Consider the following 24,241-nt stretch of genomic DNA (forward strand, 5'->3'; position numbering starts at 1 on the left):
TTAATGTTTATAAATATATAAAGGGTCTTCTTGGTGACGATCAGTGATAAGACAAGGGGCAATGGGTATAAATGGGAACACAGAAGGTTCTGTTTAAATCTGAGAAGAAACTTCTTCACAGTGAGGGTGACAGAGCCTGGAACAGGCTGCCCAGGGAGGTTGTGGAGTCTCCTTCTCTGGAGACATTCAAAACCTGCCTGGACACCTTCCTGTGTAACCTCATCTGGGTGTTCCTGCTCCAGTGGGGGGATTGGACTGGATGATCTTTCGAGGTCCCTTCCAATGCCTAACATTCTGTGATTCTGTGATTATACATTAAGCATCCTAAACAATTTTTTTTAAAAGCTCTGCCTTTTTTAGTGACTGGGGAGTAGTGTAACACCATTTAACAGAACAGACATCTCATTTATCAGCACTCATTCCAAACGTACAGGTCTGCCTACCTACTGAGTAGCGCATCACTGATAGCTGTTCGTTGCCATCAGTGTGTATTGAAACCAGATCCCGCGTTTCTGCATCCAAAACAAACCACCTAGAGAGAGAAGAATTCGAATGAGTGTCACTTCCACCAAACAAAAAAGTAAGCAAAAGAGCAATAATCACTGCCTGCCTTCATCTTCTCATGCAAGTCCCTCAAAGGCAGCCCAGCAAACATCTGTTTTTCATGAAACACTTTTCTGGTTCACGAAGCAACAGAAGTTTCAGTGAATGATATATAAAAGATTCTAAATGTGGCCCAATTTTTTAACCCTTCCACAAAAACTGTAGTAATCACTAAAATGTCTACTGGATGATAAACGTGCCACCAGACAGCTAATGTGACTGCACCTTATCATCCTGAAGCCTTAAGGCTACAGCTGAAGTTTATCTACTACTTCTTCCCCATTTTGAAGAACAGCTTTGATATAAAACCTGATCTTTCAATTTGTATGAAGCAAAGTTAAAAAAAAAAATGCACAGAAGTGTAGGAGGGAGTGGAAAACATTTCCATACTCATTTTAAACAGAAAGTGTATTCTCATCTGTTATTTTCCCCTCAGTCCTTTCCATTTCTATGAATAATTTTATCAAAGTAAGAAGGAATAACCATGTACTGAAATTTGATTGTATGTAACCTAGCATGTTGTGGTTTTTTTGTTTCCTGCTTGGATGATTTATAACTAAAGTAACTAATGACACTTATTATTTAACAATAACTTTTAACCTGCAGTATTAGTTATAAGATGCAGGTAAAAATCTCAGAGCAGTTTAAAAAACTTGGTGGCCCATACATTGAAATGGCCACTGACAACAAGACGGGCTAGATCAGCAGAATGTGAGCATTTTGCAATGGTTCTGATGCCCACCTAACTCCTAAACATAGCAAACATTAGCAAAACAAAGACAATGAAAATTTAATAAAAAATTTATATAAGTACACATATATAATGAAAACGTAAGATACCAACACGGCTAAATACATTGAAGTGGCACTCAGAATTTAATTTCTTTGCTCTGAACTTCTGATCTCACAGCCAGGTTTCCATCCTCAGTGGCAAATGGCAAATTCAGACACCGTGGAAACGACTCAGGCAATTCCACCCGCTGTCTCGTAATGAACTCCTAATGAACTCGTAATGAACCACTAACACTAGGACCATTTATTCCATAACAAACTTATATGACCTAAAATAAACCCTAGGAACAACAGCGGACATCACCACTTTCTATGGATGGAGCTGAGATTCCAGCTTGCATTGATCCAGCAGTGAGGTATCTGACAAGCAGCCCAGTCCCAAGGGCTTAAAACCAGCTTGTGGTTAGAGAACCACATTAAAGAAATTAAACAACATCTGCATAAAAAAAACCTGAGCCCCATATGCCATGGACTGCTGAATAATCTGTGTGCAAGACAGTGGAAACCAGTAAAACCAGTGGAAAACAGCTAGTAGGTCTGCATCAGACAGGAGTAGAAACCATACTCAGAGCTTCTCTGCTGTAATACTTTGCTGAAAGTGAACTTTTGATTTCTTCCAGTCTACACACTGAAGCTTTGCGGTTTCCAGGAATGCATTAGGAATTACAAGTTGCCATTCTCCTATTTAGTTCAAACTACGCCCTCCTTTGGCCCTGCCAAACACCTCGCTAAAATGTTGCCTGGCTGATAACCATGACAGGGGTACAAATACCAAAGAACAAAGCAAAATAAATAAATAAAACCCAACCAAAACCACGAAAGGGTTTGGCATGGACAACGACAGAGGGTAACTGTGCCATTTTGCCACCACAGAAAGAAAAAAATCACTCCAACGTGACAGCAAAACTGCTCTAAAAGTACATCCTGATGGGACAACAGGAGCGTGAAGAGCACACATTGAGGCATCACTGAGTTGAAGCAATCTGGTTTCCAAGGAACAGCAGAAGCTGGTCTGAAAGCCAGTGCTCCCTGCCTCGTTATTTGTGTTTTCCTGAATTCAGCACAGGGTGGAGGCTCCTCATTGCTTCTGTCCAGGTGGGCAACACACCTCTTGTGCACAGACAGCAAAACAGGAGATAGAAAGACCTTTTGCTTTACGAGAAAACTTAGCTACTATGCTGTAAAATCTATTTATCTAGCAAGATGACACAGCACGATGCCTGTTTGTCTGCTTTGAGTAGCATAATTGTGATGTCTGGATATAAAAACTGATTATGAGCACAGTAGACAACCAAAACTAGCCTTCTTCCACAAAGTGGACGGGTACTCCCTTCCCATGCCGCTTGCCACATGACCCTGCTGCACAGAGCATCTGCCAGACAGCCAAGGGGAGGGCTGAGACCCCTGGGTCCCAAAACACACCACCAGGGCAGGGCAGGGAGGCTGCTGCGGCAGGGATGTGCCTCGTGATGCTAGTCCTGAGACCTGCTCTTTAGGTTGGTCCTTTGAGGCTGCTCCCTGAAACAGGTAATCCTCCAGTTGATATTCTGTGAAATGAAGAAAAAACAAACCAACCAACCAACCAACCTAAAATGCAACCAGAAAAACATAAAAAATACCCCTATTCTACTGAAAGCACAAGGGTGGTGCTGTGTGGTATCAAACACAATGCTAAACTTCTGCTGCTCTGAAGGGTGCTCTTTGAACTTCATTTGGCATTAGGAGACAGTACACTGTGACACTAGTCCTGCAAGAATTTTTCTGAACAAGAGATCTCAGCTAACTGAGGAAACGGCACACCGTGACAATTTCTATATTAATATAAGAAAGGAAGCATTGGTCACATCTAGTTCAGCTGTTTCTTGATGCTTCCACACGCTGTAATCAGACATGCTCTCTTCAGTCTTCCAAACTCTCCCAGTGCTGAGGCAAACATTGCAACTGCCAACAAGAAAGTCCGTCTCCATGAAATATGTCTTCAGCCTGGCTGCTATAGCAGTTTATCGGCGTGTCCCACACAGGCCCTTCTCACAAACAGCTGGGGTCCACCTTGAGGGAGAGGATCTTCCTTCCAACACGAAGGTATGCAACACGCAAATGGCAGCTGACCGTGAAAAAGTCCTACCAAGTCCTGCCAAGTGAACTTCTGATCCGTAGATCGGATGAAATAAATGGGTGGTTGGGATCCCAGCTGTAAAAGAGCAGCTCTTTTGCTTTTTCTGGTTTTTTATGTATTTTCTCCCAATTGTTACTGAAGATAACATACTTAACTTGTTTGCAAGTTCACACAAACGGGGCAGAACTTTTGCCGTTTTCATCTGTTTCTTGTCTTCCCATTCCTTTGCTTTAAAAAAATACTAATAACCTACCTAAAAAATACACGTTTTGAGAAACAAACCCCCTTAAATTACTCTCCTTTGGAAAACATCCATGAAAGACATTTATTACTGATAACTCACATCTGTGAATGCAGAATTTTTCTGATTAAATCACCAGGGAAACAGTATCCCAAAGTAGTAATATATTTTTTGCATGTACACTTGAAATTCCCACGTTTAGTTAATACCGAACATTGAACCTGCAAGGCACTAATCAGAGGGAACAAATCAACCCATCTTACAAGACTGGTTCCCTGGGATATTTAGGTTCCTTCATCTTAATACCACAAAAGATGCTGAACTGTTATAAATCTCAATAGCTCTACTGACTGATTCACCTCCTTGTGGCTCTGGTTTACGCTGGTCTTGTCCTCCAGCCTTCAATTTTCTTAATAATATTAGTATTTTTGTAAGAAACTCATTAGTCTTTTTTTCTGCAGTGCACAGCACTCAAGATATTCTCCATGATCAGTCATGGAAAGGTTCCCTGCAAATAATAACGCTGGGAGGATGGAGCACGACAAAAGGATCTCTATAGTGCCTTGAAAACCCACTTTTCTGGTAGGATTTCTGAATGCCAGCTCTTTTTAGTTTTTCAGCTGTGCGCTTCCAGCAACAGCAGGATCCACAAAAGGTATTAGTTCTCTCCAAGCCAGGCTTAATCCCAGACAGCCAAAGCTCAGGCACACAGAGGGTATTTAAAGAAGTGGTTAACAAAACCCGCAGCGGACCACTTTGCAGACAGCCCAAAAAGGGAAATGATACCAAAATACTCGCCATGGGAAGCGGTACGTGAAAAGCACACCAAAACCATGACATGTTGGCCTGATAAAAATGCACTGCTGCAAAACGACAGACAAGAATAGGAAGAGAGGTAGAAAATTCAGTTGTCTTCAGATGTCACAATTTTAACCATCACACCCAACTTTCTTAATGCTCCATTCCCTGCCCCTGCCTTACTGACCTCCACACTGGAAGCAGACCAGCACTAGAATGACATTAATGGACACGTCCAAGGTTTATCGAACTCTAAACAAATTAGATCCATTTAATATTGGCTTTATGCATTTTGGGCTATGAATCAAGCCAGTTGTAAGGCTCGAGACTCTTTTCTCTCATATGTTAAACGGGACACATCATGCAGCCCTCATTCCTTGGGAAATAACTCCCTTGGACGGGAATATCTGGCGCAGAAAGCACTGCCTGATGCCGGAGGTTAGGCAGTAAATTTAAAACTGTTCTGTTTATCTTGATTCACAACTCCACTTATTTCTCGTACACTTTTACACTTACCAGGCTTCATTTGTATATCTCAAACCTATCATGGAATTTCAGAACACAGTAAAATACAACAGTGAAAATATAACTGCTTGGTTCCAAGAACAGGGTACAAAAAAAAAAAAAAAAAAAAAAAAAAGAGGCCGCTATCATAAATTTACCCAACACAGTAATTAAAAAATACAAATTTAAACTGAGAAGTGCTGAAATGAAAAAGTAATGTTCAAATGCCTTGGGATGGCAGGGGGTGGTGACAGGGGTAATAAACTCAAAAGCAAACACCAGACTAAATGCTTCAGCCTCTCGATATGCCTTCATTATGCTTTGATGTAATTACAAAAACATCAAATAACTCTCAAAAAACGTAGCCTGACCTTCTGTTCTCTTTTCCCTGCTTCAAGTACTATTAGGCCAGTACCTTCTGCTCTGTTTAATGAAGGTAGAAACACTTGTTCAATTTAATGCTATATTCAGAAAGAGATTAAAAAAATTAAAAGGTACAATGTGGAAACCAAATACGCCAGAGCTCAGCAAGATTTTTTCTAAGGAAGGTAAGCTAGGTTTTCTAGCTTGATGTTATAGCTAATGAATTTAGTGAAGACTGCATCATCATCTTGGAGATGGAAACTCTTCAAAAGTATTTAACATTTATTTTTTCCAGGAAAGTTAAAGGGAGTTGTTCATGTTCAGCAGTTTTTAAAATCAAACTTTAAAAAAAAAAATTATGGGAGGCAAAATACTGCCCCTCCCCGCCCCCACCCCCAGCTTTCTTACATGTACTAAGAATAACATTATTTTATCACTGAGTTGCTAAACCTGATGTAGAACTGAAAACAGATTAAAAATGCCAGTAGATTTACTATTTTCTCCTCTCATCTCTCTAATGCTACAAATATCCCATTTTTTCTTCCGTTACTTGCTAAAAATCTTTTGCATGGGACTCCTTTTTAGGGAGATGATACCAAGCCAGAGTTTGGATGTGAATTAAAACAATTTTCTTCTACGACTGAAAGAAGCCGGAGTTAAAGAATTTGGCAACACCCATTTTAAGAATGAATGTGAACAGCTCAATAGCACTTCATTGCAGCAATGTACGATGTTGAACTTTGTCTTACACAAAAATCAAAATATTAACCTGTTCACTTGCCTTTCCATGCCAATTTAGAAGGTTGCAAGTGTGTTTGACTTGGGAAGGAGAAAGATCTGTACTGTACCTGTCTTATAAACCAATGTCACACACACACACAATATTAAAATACATGATACTTGGTAAAGCCAATAAGGAGTGCTCATGGAAAGCCCCACAAAAATTTAGAAAAAATAATCAGCATCTGGGCTTTCAGGAAAGAGTAGTTAAAAAACCTAGGCAGCCTAACAACAGTCAAATAATCCTTCTGTCTTCATCTAACCCACCTAAGAAAGATCTGTCCCCTTCCCCAAACCTTTATAGGCTACTTAACCTCAAGCCAAAAGAATAAAAACCAAGTGATATATAAATTCCAATATAAAAGATGCCTCGTATCAAATCTTTAAACTTCTGCAAGTCAAATGAAAGGCTTTTACCTGCCCGAGTGGGTTCCTATCGCGACCACTGCTCCGCTGGGATGGAAGTCAGCACAGTGCCCTGGCTCCTGGAGGGACGGACAGGGACACGTCATTCACCCGCCCATGTCCTCATGGTCAAACACCTCTCCTTTTACCAAAGCTACTCTAAAAGCCTGAGGTGAACTGACACAGTGAAAAACTAATTAGCAGCATGCTTATAATCCTCAGACAGGTTATCAGTGACAGGGATTGCACTAAAGCCTAAATTTTCTGTAAAAAGATGCTTTTAGTTGGATATTAGGACAGAATTAGCCAAAATATGAAATGAATAATGACAGTAAGAAAGGAATTCTAAAGGTAAATCTTGCACATTTGTATGATATCCTCTTCGAGTTGTTTGAATAATTGATAAAATGTTACCTCTAAAAAGAACAAAGGATTTTGAGTTTTATTTGGATTGTTAGAATGGCACCAGACAATGGTAAGCAGATTACAGTCCATACAATGTCTGATGACCTGGTAAAGTTTATCACAGCTTCCAAATAGCTATTTTTAATGCTGTAACTACAGGATTTTTGCTTCTTCTGCAATCACATGGGACAAGGGTGTTTCAGAAAATTCATGCTTTTTCCTGTTTTCCAACTTTATGTTCAATGTTAAAGGGTTAACATACATCTAGCAGCCTGGTCCATTCCAGTGTGTGGTCCACAGAGTTCCACATGCAGACTTGCCTATCTTGGGCACACGTTAAAAATAAGTCTTTGAAAGGATGGGATGCCAGTCCCCAGAGTTCATCTGTATGTCCCTGGAAAGAAAACACACATGATTTAACAATAAATAAAATAGAGACTCCTAAAATAACACACCAGTGGGGAAACCATTTACATTTGGGAGGTTTAAAAACAAACCAACCCCAACTAAACAAACAAAAAACCCCCAACAACAAGAAAAAACACAAAACCACCACAAAACCAAAACCAACCAACACTAGAAAAACCCTGTTGTGCTTACCTGTACCTCTACTATGAAACCATCATTAAATGTTCCCCGCAAAACAAAGTTTCGTGAAGTACCCACTAAAAATTGATCTGCTTTTCCTTCCGCTACTGCTCTGATTGTTCCATACTGGTCAGGAACCTAGGATAAGAAACATCTGTAAAGCCACATGATGCATCTTAATGTGGGCTTATTTTTGAAGGGACAAATAGTGCACAATGACAGTACCAGAACTGCAGTTCTCCCAGTATAAATAATCTAATCACGTATACATTAGATCAGGACTTGACCGGAAACCTACTTCATTTCTTTGTCAGTACAGAATCTAGCCCCAAAATAATCACAATTACGCCATTTTAACAAGTCTCAGTAGAGAAAAATTACCAATTACGTTCCATGAATTTTTAAGCATCGAATATACTAAACGAATGCATTTCACATCTTTACGTCTCATCGTATAAGGATAGGAATAATGCATAGTTACTGTTTACTTTTCAAAACACATGCTGTAAAACAAGAAAAAAATCTTGTAGCACACAGTAAACGCTTCCTGATTTTCTTAATGCTTCCTGCTTAACCTTAAGTAAACGTTCATATGCCTCATGCTGGCAATGACTCTGAATTTTACTGAGTTTGTTTACTGCATGCTTGAATTTTAACACACTGCTTTATTTTACAGTGTGCATTTGTTTGCTTTACTCAATGATTTATCTTTAGAAAATATACTAACTTTATTGGTCACACAAGACAGAAAATCCATACAATCATTCAGAAAATTGTGTGTCAGGGTTCTGGTAATATTTCTCAACAAAAAAAAAAATTGCTTTAACATAAGACGACTAATAAAAGGAAAACAGAGACACTGATATAAATAGAGTGCGTTACTCAAGTCTAAGAGTTGTATATGACAGTCAGTGTTGACTTACTCTCAGCCATGTTTTCTAAAGGTCAATATTAGATTCAAGGTAATAATGAACTCTAGATGGAACTAAACATATTTGTTAAGGAAAAAAATGCTGCTATAAATGCATACTAGGTAAGTGGAGTGAACCACAACTAGAAGAACTGTTTAAGAAGAACACATTATTTGAAGAAGTCATTTTATTGACACGACAAAAGGCATTTTAAAATCCATAATGTAAGATTTTTTCCAGTTCTTCCCCATTTACCTGGAATTACCATATTGCTAAATCACAAAGGCACACATTCTTACATGGTATTCATATGTAAATATGAATAGTAAATAAACTAATGAAGGGCTTGGAGGAAAAGAAAAACCTAACAATTTCTGTTCACTTAAACAGGAAAGAACTGAAGTGTCAGAAAGGCTCATTTACAGGCTAAAAATGTCAACACTTTTATTATAAAACACCATAATTGACTTAAGAAGACAGCAACCAGCAGATATTCTGTCATCTTAACTACTGATTCTCCAAAGAGTGGAAAGGACTCCAGCTGGCTAGTCAACACCTTGCTCAAAGCAAATTGCCTTGTCCCTCTTGATTTCTCACCTCAATTTCCCTTTCGGGATTCAAATCATGATCCCACAGGATGATCTTTCGGTCCTTCCCTCCTCCAGTTAGTAGCATCCCATTCCTCATCTGACAGAGCGTGAACACACTGCCATCGTGAGCTTTGATTTGTCTGCTTATCTGATATACTCCTGCATGCACAAAAAGAAAATAATAAAGAACGCTACTCATTTTTTCACCTAGGGTTTACAAGAAGAATAAAATAATGGTGTATAATAAATAATTAAGTCTGAAGCGTCAGGCTATTTGTATTGCATCGGTATGGCAAACACAAGGTGGTAGTGTTTTCTTACAGGATAAAAAGCTAAAACAAAGGGCCTGCCTTTCAGAATACAAACTTTTTGAGTTCGATTGTTCTACAACTTGTGAAGGCAAGCACAACTATTTACAAAATGCTTTCGTACCTCTGCTATCCAAGGGAACACGGTTTTTCCAGCTGCAAATGAAACTGTCCTTTAGAGTCAATGAACATTTAGCAATTCATTATTAGAAAAGAATTAAAGTTATTTTATTAAAAGAAACTTGTTGTCTGTAGTGTAATGGGAAAGAAAGCAAATTATTTATAGCAAAAGTTCCCAGGATGCATGAACCTAATATGTAATGCTGGATGTTGCCTCACTTAAAAGTAGTATAACCAGCATTTGGCATCTACCAGTATAGCAGTCTACCCAAAGGAAAAAACATCAGGAAGAACAAATGAGAAAACTAAACAAAGGTAGCAAAGGAAAAGCCTTTTGCAACCTGATCAGGTCTTCAAGTCAAAAGAACAGCTGTAGGAAAGTATGTTAAAAACAAACAAACAAAACAACAAGATTCTGGTGCTTTGAGACTTGCATATTTTCAAATAGCAATTACAGAAAAAGCCTTAAACACCACCGAAATAAATACCAGCTTAACTTTGGTCACTCTGCCTATGGCTCAAGTCAGTTCAAGTCAGCGTGCTCTCACACTGTGAAAAAGAGTTTGAGATCAAGTCCTGTGACCCATCTAATGTGATAAGCCAACTAAAATATCTCATCTTTAATTATGTTGATGTAAATAAATGTTCTATTTGATACCTTTTAAGATTACACTGGGGAAAGGTTATTTTTGCACAAGAACTTCAAAATTAAACATCAGATAGTTTGTTAAATTACTTTTCCATTGCAGTTAGCTTGAAATACAAGAAAAAGATTTACCTACAAAAAAAGACGTACCATTAAAAATTTACTTTTTACATCAATGTTTTCCTGGAATACCAATTCAAATCAGAGTGTTTGAAACAGCTGCCAAGTAAAATAAATTATCCTTCAATTTATAAGTTACCTTAGGGTTCAACTGTGCCAGGTCTGCATATGTTGGGTAACAAACCATTTTCCTTTCTTTTTTACAAAAGCTTTGCCCTAAAGAATAAGTTTAACCCAAATTTCAAGTAACATGGGATTCAAAGTATATTTCACAGCCAAGACTCGAGTATCTGCTAAACCAGACATGGTTATTTGTGTAACTGGCATGATATTTTTCCTTCACATACAAGTCTTATTAGCATCAGCTTTGCCACTTAATGATATTCCTCTGAGACCAAGCATGGTACAATATAAGCCTTACATGCCAAACGCAGCCTGCAGAATCCTCAAACTGATCATACAGCCTTTCTCAAATCACAGGATGAAAGGAAAGCTGATTAACTGCACATTTTTAAATGCAAAACATTTAGAGAAAGTAGTCTTTATTCACTTCAGGCACAATCTCATTAACTATTATTGAGAAACTCTATTGCTATTAAGTCAGCAAATTCCTGAGACTTGAAGGAGTTTAATACCACCTGTTAATAATATGAAGTGTACACGCTTAGTCAGGCCTGTGTCTGTATTCCCTTCCTAATGCAATCCTTTATGCTTCTCTTCTACAGACTATCTAAAATCTGCGATTAACTGTGAATGCGTCCTACCTTTAGGTCCTTTTCCTGGAGTAGATTCTACAGTAGTTTTGCCCCATATAAGTATTATCCCACCTGAGTCTCCAGTGAGCACATCACCATTTCCCAAAAATGCCAAACACTGAACAAATTTGGGTTTTTCATATTTCTGAAACAAAATAAGCAAAAGAAAGGCTTAATTGCTTGTACTCTTTAGTAATTAGTACAATATATGCACACTCATACACCCTGCATTCCTGTAAGCAGAATTTAGCTTGCTTTGTTTGTTAACTCTGCTAAAACAGTACATGGTAACAATGTAGCAAAGTTACAGACAGCCTGAGCAGATCATACCATTTATCTAAAACTGACCTGCTAAGACATTCTTACCCCAAATATGCCTTGCTTCCTTGACAATGAATTGCCACTCCAGGTCCAGAAAAATATATGAGATTTGCCACATGTTATTATGGTATTGGCATCAGTTGGATGGAATTCTACAGCAAGAACAACTTCATTTGTAGTCTGAAATAACAGAGATAATATTTATTCAGAGGGGGAATTAACTACTAGAAACACATGTAAAATCCCAAGTTTCAGAACAGAGGTATGAGGAACCAGACAGCTCATTATACGCTCAAAAGAATCTCTAATTCTTGCGTGCTAAATCAACTATCCGAATGGCCACGCATATCATTTTACATACATTTATTTTTTACAGTCAGGGTTTTACATTCACTTTTCAAATAACAGATCTTCTGCCCTCAGGAACAGCTAAGACTTCTGCCATGGAAAGTGAATGAAGCATAAAAGAGACTTCGCTGAGTTGAAAGCCCTGCTTAGTTTTTACACAGACTAGTTTGCTGCTCTGGGTAACAAAGCTGTGACAGAGGCAAGTGAGAGAAAGGTAACATACTAGGATTATAATCCATCATTCTCATTCTGAAATCCTATAAAAATTCCTCTGGGTTCTTTCTTCCTTTCATTTTTTTTTTTTAAATAAACAACTACAAATTGAATCATGACTTCAGTTTCTTAAAGTTACCGGTATTTTTTTTAATTAGGAAAATATTAGAGAATTTCTTTATTTCGTTCGGCCCTTAGGGATGACTAAAATGTAATTATTAAGAACTCTGATATTCAAAACCCTTCCAATATACAAGTTAAGAGCACATTTCTTTTGTGTCCTTCTACAAGCTGGCAGTATTACACAGTTCTAGTTTCCAAGAAAGATCAAATGTGCGCCTCACGAACTGTTGTATTTATGGTATTAGAACCACTTTTGCTTCAGAATATTAATTTGTGCAATAATTACCTTTATTTCTGCTATTTTTGATTTCCTCTGCCAATCCCACACGGTGAGCATATGCTCATTAGAGTCATCAATTACACACAAATGAGTACCAGAATCCTAAAGGAAAAAGAAAAAGTGCTGACAACGTACTATCACAGCACATTTTGAAACAGAGCAGGGCATCCATATTTTTTAAAAAAGGTACAAATATAAATTAAGCAAGTCATTTTAAGGGAATTCTATGCTTGGTATAGATGCTGTTTTCCTTTAGTCTTAGAGACAGACACAGATTTTTTTGCATAATCTCATAAAAATCACCATGCTTCAAATAGTATTCTAGGAAAGCTTTAAAAGTATCTTACCAAACCTTTCCCTTTTCATTTGCTTTTGTTGTTGTTGTTGTTGTTGTTTTCCTTTTTTGGTTGCAGTATCAAGCTACTTAGTAGCAGAGAGGTTTCTCCCTTTTACTATTCTGCAAATATATTGTTTTTCCTCAGGTCTCAGAGGACAGACACACAGATCCACTTGTGTTTTTTTTCTTAAATGTCGACATTGCATATACACAACTTTACATTATCCAACTTGGTAAGCAGATCTCATTTTTCCCTCATGGAGCTTTAAGTACCAGCAGTTTAGTCATGTAGTTGGTAAAACTGCAGCAAAGGTAACACTTCCTGAATAAAAAGATGCTTACAGAGCAGGAAGACTGGCATCTACAGTATTAAATAACTGAAATTGCTTATTTTAAATGATTTTACCACAAAATGGTAAATAAGGCTATGTGGAATTAAAAGAGCAGATAGTAAAATCTTAGAAGAAAAACACACTTATTCACAGCAACACATACTTGCACAAACCAGTTGTTTCAAGGACATGTGTAGAAAGATTTGGAGGAGGCCTGATTTATTTTAAAGTTGATTCTTGCAGTTCAACCGCATTCTCTAACAAATTATGGAAATAGAAGTGGCTGAAATTTTTATTCTCAAATACTATTATGAGAAGTAATATGCAAATCTACATGCCAATTATTAAGTGAAAACTCCGAAGACAGCATGGGTGATACACACAGCTCTTGAGGGGGTTAATGAAATTACATGATAAAAAACACAGTTCTAGACACATTCACTGTTTCAGTCTAGCGAGGAAATCATGAAACTGTAATAAGGTATCAGAATCAGTTTCAGCTGCAAACCAGAACTGATGAAAACTAGAATCTAGTCCTCAAAAATTCCTTAGTGCAGGGGTCCCTTTGAAGGGCCAAATGTAATTTTAGGACTGTATAAATGTTTGCACCTGTGATTTATTCGAAGGCAACCCCGAGGCTGATGTGGCCCCTGGTGAAAATGAGTTTGACATCCCTGCCTTAGTGGTTTATTTGTTTGTTTTATTTTTAAAATGATGGAATGTTACTTATTCACCTTGAAAACAAACCAACCAACCAACAACGTATCTGAGTTTAAAAGTTGGATTGTTCGTTAGAGTGATGGGAATAACAATACTCTTCTCACATTATTCTATTTTGTTCATGCTACCCCCATTTGGAAACAAAAAAATCTTTTATTTACTGAAATACAAAACCTAGATATAACTAAACTAGCAGCATTTCACTGTTAAGTGAAATTCCAGCAAGAGAGCATAAGCATTTCTTTTCAACAGTTCGCCCAGTGACACTGTTGAGTCTCCATCCTTGGAACCAGCCCGAACCTAGCTGGACACAGCTCTGAGCCGTCTGCTCTGCCTGAGCCTCCTGAGAGAAGGACGGTGGATGAGCTGATCTCCTGACCTCCCTTCCCACCTCAGCTGTCCTCTGAATCTCTTCCTCAGTTGGCAAAATACACCAGACATTTTTAATATTTTTTTACATTTATTAATTCTTGTTGCTGGCATGCAAGAATCACAGCCTGGGTTTCCAGAAGGTCTGATATGTCTCAGTGCTTTGGCAAAAATACAAAGGCAGCTTAAAGATTAAAATATACACATATTTTACAAAAAATAAACTCATTGCCAATTTTGAAATGAGAACTTTATCAATGCCAAGTAGCACAGCCCCATTTGCTACTGTTAGTGGATAAAAACCTACTCCAGCTATGCAAGCAGAAAAGTTATCCCTTCTATCAGAACTCACTGAAACTTGTCTTCACAAACCTCACTAACTTGTTTTTAACACCCAAATAAAAAAACAAGCCCCTCACAAATAAAACCGAAGCACTGAAGCTATCACAGACTTCAATTCCTAGTTAAGGTTTTTCTTGACTGCTATTTATTCACTGTGCTGCTTTGTTACCTCAATTTTACATGTGCAATTTCCTGTTTTTCCAGCTAGCTCACTCACTGTCAGCAGGTTTTATTACGTATACATAAGCTTTACTGACACGCTTTTAATACCAAAACAGATCAGCTAGACAACCACGTACAAAAATCTCCAGAGGCTTTCTTCCCGTTTACATGGGATCAGATAAATTATTTGACACACCAAGTAACCCCACCCATCTTACCGCTTTCGAAAAATCCAAACACCCCACTCCACGTTCAAAAGTCCCGAGGCCGATAACCTGTAGGGTCACCAGGCTCACCGAGTCCCACACTCTGACATGGGGCTGCAGGGGCTGTGTGAAAAAGCAACGGGACAAGCAGCGTCATCAACAGCGACAGCATCATAGGCAGGTGTCAAGTTTTGTTCAGCAGATGCTACCTGATATACAAACTGCAGACTGAAATGCAGGATGACCTGTGCTAATGATGCCGTTGGGTAGTCTCTTGAAGCTCGGAAGGTGAGAGTCAAGACATCCTTGCTCCCTGCATCTGGGCTACAAATGTGTCAGCGGTTGCCATTGTGGCAAGAAATTAAGTATGGTGGTATTTGGTAGCTGTGAAAATAAGTCTTTGCCCGACTTAAGGCATTGAACACATAATGGAAGAGCCATTTTGCATTTCAGACCCCAGATCTAGCCATCTTATGCAATAACTGAAAATAACGATCAAATATTTTTTTATATATATATGTAACATAGGAAAAAACAAACACACAAACAACCCCACGCAACAAAACCAAACCAAAAACCTGTGGTGCTCCGAGCCCCTTAACCATCACCAACCACTCAATGAAATTCTCCATGATTATAGCTCATATGAGTACCACCCCAAACCCAGCTTAGGTTCATAAACGTGAAACAATCACAAATAAAGTGGAAATTAAGTTGGTTTAAGGAAAGCATTCACCACAGTAAGTAACAACAAATCATCCCATTGATGGAAAAACAAACCAACCAGCCTTAACAAGAGATTCAACAAATGTTCAGTGGGAGTCGTAACAATATCTATGCAAAAAACCCCATATAAATTTCTTACAAAATCTAAGAAATTAAGTTGAACATCTGAATAAGGGTGAATAATGACCATCAGAATAATGACCTTCTACACCTCATAGTATCTATCTTTCTGTCCCCTCCCCCCCTTTTTTTTTCCTCTGTCTATACATTCATGAAGATAATTCAATTATTCAAGTTCTGACAGAGCTCACCAACAGCCAGGGACAAGAGCATTTAAACGCACTTTAAACGCTCTCAAATGAGGAGCTTTGTAGGAAAGCTTGACACACCTTCCATGAACTCTCAAAGGTGGTAAGAGCATGGTGACCCACAGAACCAGAGACTTGTTCACTGGGAGAAGGCTTATTGAAAAAATGTGACAGAAATTATGTGGCCTTATAAATCAATTACATGCTTGACATCTGCTTGCAGAATTAAAATTGAGTTTCCTATGTCACAGATAAAAGACTTTGAGCTTCTGCTTTTTTTGATGAATGGCTGAGTGCTTGGTTTTTACTGTCTTTTACTAGAGATATAGGCTGTTACCTTCGAAACAACAAAATATCTCTGTAAATGCAGTGCATAAAGTAAACTGCAAACAGAAAAACCCAAAAACTAAAAAAACCCCTGAAATACCCCAACAAAACGCTTTTCCCTGATTTTCATAACAAGATACTACTGCTCAACAACTCTGTTACTTACCCTTCCATCTTTATCCACTCCAGCTAACTGTCCTGTTGCAATTCTAATTTTGTCTGGATGAACTGCAAGACTAAGACAGACAGAAATATGACTTGCTTTTGCTGTCATAGGTCTTCAAAACTGAGGTTTTTTTGTAAATTTATTTTTCTTAACAGAAGCCCATGAAGACACTTATGATCCTAAATCCCACTTTTAATAAGACAGCTTCAATGTTTTTCATCAGAATATTTCATTGCACACCGCACTGACGGGCCGATCACGCTCTTGCAGAACCAGCAGTGCCAGAAGAGCCACCTCCACTTGTGCTCTGACAAATCTAAACTTTGCACTGCATCTGGAGTCCACCGTAAAAAACCATACATTGTCTGATGATGAACTTCCTACACATAGTCATGTGCCATACTTATAAACACTACGGCATATTTTATGCACAAATCTACAAATAGTATGAACTTGGGGAAAAAAACAGGTGAAAAGTTGTCGAGGGCTTGTGCACACAGGAGTCAGGGATTACTGTCACTTGAAATGAGTTACTGATGTGATTTTACTAATGAAATTCTCCAGTATGGTACACTACTAGTGCAAGTAAAAATATGCTTTTCTTTATCACCTTTTGCTTTGGAGCTGATGGGAAAAAAAGTGCGATTTCAGAGTACAAATCCTTTTAGTCATAGTGATTTTTTGACCGACCTTCTTATTTGCTTTCTCTGTAAAATTACAAAGGTGAAGAAAGCCATTGAAACAGGGAAAGGGGAGCAGGGTGATCCTGAATAGGTCAGTGAGGGACAAGAAAAACATTTGCAATTCCAGTACAGTAGGGAGTTTAGGTTCACCATTACATTACGTTCACTACTCTTAAAAAGTCAACGACTGCTTTTGCACCCACAATGACGTTGGCTTCAATTTCCCTGCTTCTCTGTTTTCTTTTGCAAACATTTTTTTGAGTTCCCAGACAGTCTAAATACTTGGATGGGGCATCTGTTTAGAAAATGAGAAAATTTTGCTCAGTTTTCCACTTGGTTTTCTACTCCTCTTTTAAGACTACCCCTTTGCCATACGGACTGTAAATCACTGATTTTGAATTAGGCAGGCAACAATTTTTAATTTCTGGGACATCTATTTAGAATAATTTATGCAAAGATCCTTTCTCTAATCCTGCACTCTTAGATTGTCCATATATCCCATTGTTTTACTTTTAAGCCAGAAACCCTAAGCTAGCACAGACTGCTCCAGCACCATTCAATCATTTGCGCAGTGTTTACTACAGTGAAATCTACTGGGACTGAGGAAACAGAAAATAACTACAATTATGATGACATTAATGAGCTCATACATACAGTGGGAAAGAATTAAAAAAATCTATTTCTGCATCATTACACTCATACTTACGTGCAAACGCTATATACTAACCATTTAACGCAGTCCGTATGACCCAAGTAGTGTCGCTGAGTTCTCTCCTCATAGTTAAATAGTACCACCACTGATGCTATGAAATATACAATTTCTCCGGTAGGAAGGAGGTAAACATTGGCTCGACAGTCTCTTCCACGATACCCATATCTATACATATATTTTTAAAGTCAAGGATTTCATAATCACTGTATACCAGAAAAGAAAACAAAACAAAAAAACAAAACCAAGAAAACAAACAACTAACAAGAACAACAAAAAAACCCAACACCACCTTTTTTTGTTCTTAAAGGATTCCTGGGGAGCTCTTATGTCAGCAAATGCCCTTTATGTTTTTCCTCTGAAACTACAGCACAACTTCAGGAACATAGTTCAAAACCAAAACAAAATCAAAACCCCCACAAATAACAAACCAACCAACCAACAAAATGAAAACAAAACAAACCCCAAAACCAAACAAACAAAAAAAAACAACCCCAAAGCTCATACAACTGTATGTCAGGAAACCAAATCCCTTAGAAAGTGATGCTCACTGATGTTAAAAATAAAATATATAAGTTACACTGAAGTAAAACAAATACAGTGTTGTCATTTTATGAAAGCCTCTGTGTGAGGTTTCATTAGGTAACAGCAGGACTCACTGCGCTGGCTTCACATTTTTTACAGCAACAGAGCTGTGTATCTGCACCCCAGGCACCAGAGTATTACTTCCATTTGGCCTTTTAAAACAAGCGTGTGAAAATTCCTCATGCCCTTCAAAAAAACAGCAAGCTTCTGCACAGCAGCTGCCAAGTTCAGGAAATATTTCTTTAGACTGTTTTAGAGTATTTTTAAAACAAACAAAACTCAAAAGGAACTGACACAGTGAAAAATATTCTATCCAAATCTACCCAAAATATATAAAAGGGATGATTTTTGTATGAAACCTGCATCACTCTTAATGACATTCAGAAGTTTTACGCACCGCGAGCCGGCCTTGGTTAGCACTGATCAACCGTTATTACAACTTGGTACTTCTTTGAAACAGGTGCAATTTTCTTCATCTAGACTATTAATGTGGCTGTCTGCCCGTATTGCAGTTCCCAGGGTCACTATGTACCATTAACATCATAACTCAGACTTTACCAGTAGCTCTGTAGCCTCAAAAAATATAATTTTCCTGTTATGTCCTGCATTTCAGAGAGCTCCCCACTTCAGTGCCAACTAATGCACCTGCAACAGCACAGAAAATATGGGAAATACATTAAGCAACTTTAGCTAAAGGATTCCAGCTTTAGGTCCTGGTTATTCAAGTAAATAAAAGGAAGTCAAAGACCCACATGGAGAAAAGCTGCATGGATGAAGCTGGCGCTTTGTCATACATGAAAGCAGGTAAGGTAGTCCAAGCCTGGGAGTATCTAAACTGACATCTAAACTGATGGCCTGGCCTCTGTTCTTGGAAAAGGGCTACCTTTCTATCAAAAATACTACCACACCCCTTCCAATGCCACCCCTCAACCCCCAAAATCCCCGACCACACCACCCTTCCTCTTTAGCAGTCTCATCAAGCCACAGGACTGCTGCCACAGGAACACTTGCAAAATTAAACACGTGCTGTAACTAATGGTTCAAAGAGGGACACCGCATTCGGCTGTCAATTAAATCTCTTACAAGCACAGAAAACAAAAGATTTCTATCATGCTGCCTTCCGTTTATTCCAGAAAAACACAATGGCTCCCCTGAAGCAGAGATTATTCGCTGGCTTGCTTAGCAAACGATATCGAGAGAAATGCTGATACACCACAGTGGTGAGTGCAGGAAAAAAAAAAAAAGGACGCCTTTGTTTCTCCTCCATCACTATTTACTTTCTGACTAAATTTTCCTCTTTCTTCTTACTTTAAACACTGGTGGAACAAAGAAACTCCAGAATGGTCTTTTATTAAAAAAACCAACCAAACAAAAACCAAATGACAAAACTCAACCCAACCCAACACAGACCACTGAACTTTCAAAAATGGTGGGCGACAAACCAAGAAAAATATTTTTTCTGTCCTGAAGAGCACTATTTTAAATACCTTCTAAGAGGAGAAAGGCAGATCTTGTTAATTTGCTGTATGCGATAGTGAGCGTATTGATAAGGATTTATTAAGATTGACATCTTTGAACATTCGTCATAGAGAAGTACTAATGATCTACTCAAACACACCTCTCCAGGGTAGAAGTCTGCCATCCAAAGCTAAGGCTGAGTACTTTGGCATCCACCATTGAGCTCTGGCGTTCATAAGGCTTCAAAAAAATGGCTATGTTTTCGCAGTCCATTCCTTTTCTTTACCCCACCTACATAATAAAGTACCAGAGCATCTGCGTTTTCTAGGAGCGTAGTTTTCAGAAGCATGTAAAGGAACAACCTGTTTTATGGGAGAAATATTTTGTTTTCTTTATTCTACATCCCAGACTATCTTGAGAGAAAACAAGAGGGGTTGTTGCTCCGCAGCAGTTTTTTTCCTTCTCCACACACTCACAAGAAAGTAGGAGATGCGTTAATACAATAATTAACTGCCCCTCTTTACAGAAAAAGGGGTGACAACTTTAATGCTTAATTTCCTCTAAATATCAATGTTAACCTTCCAATGACACCCATGTTTCAGCCAGGTAAACTCAGAGATAGCTGTCTTCATATTGCGAATATTTCTCACCAATTACAAGGATTGGTTTGTTACAACATTTGATAAGTTTAACAGCTTTTATTGTTTTTAATTGGCTAAAAATAGCCATGGCCTTCATGAAAAGTGATCCACTGTACACCAGAATTCAATAGTATGTTTACCACTGGCTTCAATTATTCTTAGAAAGAAGAGCACCAGTGCTAAAAATAATTGTATAAAATGAAGTCAGAAATACCCTCCAGAAACTGAGCTACTATACATTGGGAGAAAGAGTTTATAAAGCCACTGTCTGTCAACAGCAGCACTGACAGTGGCCTCTGTAGCTACTAAATAAGTCTATTTCACCATTACTAGAAATGCCAGATACGCTTTAACCAGTTCTGAAGTGCAGTAGGAAAGACTGCACTACAAAGCAAGGATACCCAAATAAAATTATTAAATTAAAATGAAATCACTCAGGAAACAGACACAGCCAAGAGCTCAGATTTCCCCATGAGCTACTTTATCTTGCCAAGCAGCTTAAGTATTTCTTCAGTTGACAGTAATCTGCAGAGCAGACAAAGGCTATGTGTGTTCTGTTGAATTTACAGTGCTGGGTATCAGTAGTTGAATATACCTGCAGGATACAGTTCATCTAAAAAGGATGCCCCCCGCCCAGACCAACAAAAAAAAAAAAAACCCAAACCACAAAAAACCCTGCTCCAAGAACCCTTCTATTTTTGCCTTGAAGCTGTTCATAGTTGATCAGCACCTTCCAAAACAGTATTATCGAAGGAAAACCAATTATATACTATCATCCAGAAGGCAGGAGAATTAAGTGTTCAAAACAAAACTTACAGATTGAACAATTCAACACTCAATTGACCTTCCAGTTGCCAAACACTGACATCACTAAAATATTCTGTGAATCACTGTCCCCATGCCTTTTTAATAAGATGTTGAGGCTTCAGTTTGCCATCGTATTTGGAAGTTACAGCTGGCTTGCAGATTTCTTCCCCTTGCTAAGCCTGCGCACGAAGTACGAGATCTTTTGCTACAGTATCTTCCTGTCTCCAAAACTGAAGAGCAATTCTGTGCGACTTCACAAAGACCAATATTAAGCCTTCACAAATTTTACTGCCTTTTCCTCATTGTTTTCGTCACCATCGTATCCAAAAGACACCCTACACTCCTAAATATACTGGTCTGATTTAGGATGAAATTTTCTTAAACAGATTCCAAAAACATATGGACAGTCTGTTTAAACGAGATTTATTTCACTTTAATTAGCCCTCAGCAGGAAACTAGTTTAACCTGAACTTAAGGTCCTTGGACATTAAATAAGTGTGTCCACACTGGGATTTGCACCTAGTTAACTGAGGGTGTGATTTCATGATCAGTTTTCATCAGTCCAAACTTTTCACTGCTGCCAAAACAGTAGATCTGATCTTCCTCCAGTATGCCAGTTCTAGCTTTTGCATGTTTGTGGGGTAAATCAAATGAGTTGATCCTGCTGAAAGTTAATTCTGCAAAAAAAGATAACATTTCAGCCAGATCAGTGACTGACCCAATTCATCCCAGAGTCATACAAGTGCCAGCAAAAGCACCAAAGAGCTGTGACAGTAGGAAGGTTGGGCACCACAGAATAGCAAAGCAAAGCTCCATTTTCCTTCCAGGCAGACCTTTAATCCCAAACTTTCCTCCTTTGTGGTCTAAGTTTCCATAGTCTCACTGGGAAGTTCAGAGAATGTGAGCTCCACAACTGCTCTTCATAACCAAGCATGCAATATTATCTGTTTTAAACTTCTATTAGTTAATAATGGCAGGAAAAATAATAGAGGAATCTTCTTTCCTAAACCGAGTAACCAAGGGTGGCTTAAAATAAATGTATGCCTCAGTGACTAACGGATACACTGAGAGAGGTACAGGCAGCCTCTGTCTGTACATACGCTGACATATGACAGTGTATCATCAACATTCCTAAAAATCTTCCTGTTTTCAGCAACCATCAGAAGGATCAAACTTGAGATTATTACACCAACTCAAGTGCTGCCTAAACACGTTATTTTACTGAAGTACTAAGGAACTTATACAATCACAGCTTACTGGAAGAATCTGCAGAGATGAGGGGGGTGACAGGAAGACCCAAATGTGTACAGAAGCACATCTCTTGCAATGAACTTAACATCTGATCTACTAAGCCTGGAGAATCATTGTTGGCCACACATGAACTAACCCCATTCTTCATGTGATACATGTATTTAATGTACACTATTCTCCAAGAAGTGAACCCCTTCACTTTGGAGCTGAAATACAGAAGTAGTGCAATGAACCTTGCGGATGGCTGCTTCTGCAACCCTCATTCCATAGGTAAGGACAATGAGAAGTTCTGGAACTTATTCGAGATCTTCCATAGCTCTAAAACCTCCTAAAAATGAACCAAAATTGAAAACTAACAATGTTCCTGAATGCACAGCCTATATTAATATGAGGGAGGTGGGGGGGGTGTATTTTTCAAACTCACTAACTCTATAGAGACACTGTCACGCTAAAAAAAAGTTACAATTAGTTTCAATAGCAAAACAAAGAAAAAGTATGTCTCTTCTGCACCCACATATTTTGCAGCTTACAGCTGTACTATAAAGTAGCTACAAGCCATTTCAGTTGTTATATTAAATTGAACTTTTTTTCCCCACTTTTAAGTAATTTTTTTTTCTCTGAACACAGAAGACACAAGACCAGATTCTAAAGGAAAAAAAAAGGCAAGACAAAAAGGGAACTGCAAGTAGTTACTGATGTCAAGGATACACCCACTCCAGTTTTAGCTTTTCAGGAGGCAGCTCTGTCCTAATATCATCATAGTTTTCTACATCAGAAGGAATGAACATTGTGATTGGTCGGCCCCGCATGAACATCTTGATATATTCTCCCTCTGTTGAAACAAAAATGCATATTAATCATATGGTAAGTTTACACAAGAAATAAGCACAAAAGAAACCGGTAATAAGCAGAAGGATGCAAATAACACTAGTGATATAATCATTATTTTTGAAATGTGAGCTTAGTAAAGGCCCAAATTTTACTGTTTTTTAAACAGAACACTGAAATATACACACATAGAGCGTTAGTTGAATTTGTGATAGAACAGACTGAGCATGTAACATTTTAGACATGCAAATAAGATAACGAAGGAAAAATTCAAATTAAAATCTGAAACTGAATAAATAAGTTGTCACAGAATCACAAGATAAGGTATTTCATGTTGAAGGGGACCTCAGAAAGTCTTTAAGTCCAATCTCTGGCTCACAGCAGGCTCAGCCATGAGGTCAGGCTAGGTTGCTCAGGGTTTTGTCTTGTCCACTCTTGAAAGCCTCCAAGGATGGAGATGGCACAGCTTCTTGGCACCTGGTTGTCTGACTGGACCCCCAGGGCAGAGCTGCTCCTCCAAGCCCCTCTGTCCACAGCCTATGTCCCTGCCAGGGGCTCTTCTTTCACCCAGGTACAGGACTTGGCGTTTGTCCTCCCTTAGTTTCGTGAGGCTTCTGCAGGCCCATCTCTCCAACCTGCCCAGATCCCCCTCGTTGGCAGCTCTACACTCCAGCACATCAACTGGGCCCCCAGTCTGCTGTCATCTGCAAACTTGAGGGTGAACTCTGTTGCCTGCTCCAGGTTATTGCTAAAGATGTTAAACAGGACAGGTCGAGGACAGACTTACTCTCACAGAATTATAGTTTAACAACTCAAGTCAAACTTGGAGATATAAAAAGGCAAGAGAGAGCAGATAATTTCACTGACAGCAAAAGCAATGCAGACTCCAAAACAGCCTCTACTCACAGAAACATTCCAGAAGATGCAAAGATCAAGAAATAACCAAAGTTGCCA

The 24,241-nt window shown here is 38.6% G+C and overlaps 1 protein-coding gene across 3 annotated transcripts in view; it reads right to left on the reverse strand.

Moving 5' to 3' along the window:
* The window catches only part of EML4 (EMAP like 4), a 164,653-nt gene that overhangs the window by 15,802 nt on the left and 124,610 nt on the right, over nt 1-24,241 (reverse strand). For all 3 annotated transcript variants that reach the window (XM_065631052.1, XM_065631051.1, XM_065631050.1), the window contains exons 8-19: nt 23,168-23,291; nt 17,736-17,885; nt 16,326-16,395; nt 14,811-14,921; nt 12,337-12,432; nt 11,412-11,546; nt 11,055-11,190; nt 9,104-9,255; nt 7,608-7,733; nt 7,270-7,401; nt 6,615-6,682; nt 444-532 (exon numbers count right to left, since the gene is read on the reverse strand). In XM_065631052.1, coding sequence (XP_065487124.1) covers nt 444-532; nt 6,615-6,682; nt 7,270-7,401; nt 7,608-7,733; nt 9,104-9,255; nt 11,055-11,190; nt 11,412-11,546; nt 12,337-12,432; nt 14,811-14,921; nt 16,326-16,395; nt 17,736-17,885; nt 23,168-23,291 — 1,389 coding nt within the window. The remainder of the gene's footprint in view (nt 1-443; nt 533-6,614; nt 6,683-7,269; nt 7,402-7,607; nt 7,734-9,103; nt 9,256-11,054; nt 11,191-11,411; nt 11,547-12,336; nt 12,433-14,810; nt 14,922-16,325; nt 16,396-17,735; nt 17,886-23,167; nt 23,292-24,241) is intronic.

The sequence above is a fragment of the Caloenas nicobarica genome, chromosome 3 (assembly GCF_036013445.1).
Source record: "Caloenas nicobarica isolate bCalNic1 chromosome 3, bCalNic1.hap1, whole genome shotgun sequence".
Lineage (NCBI taxonomy): Eukaryota > Metazoa > Chordata > Aves > Columbiformes > Columbidae > Caloenas > Caloenas nicobarica.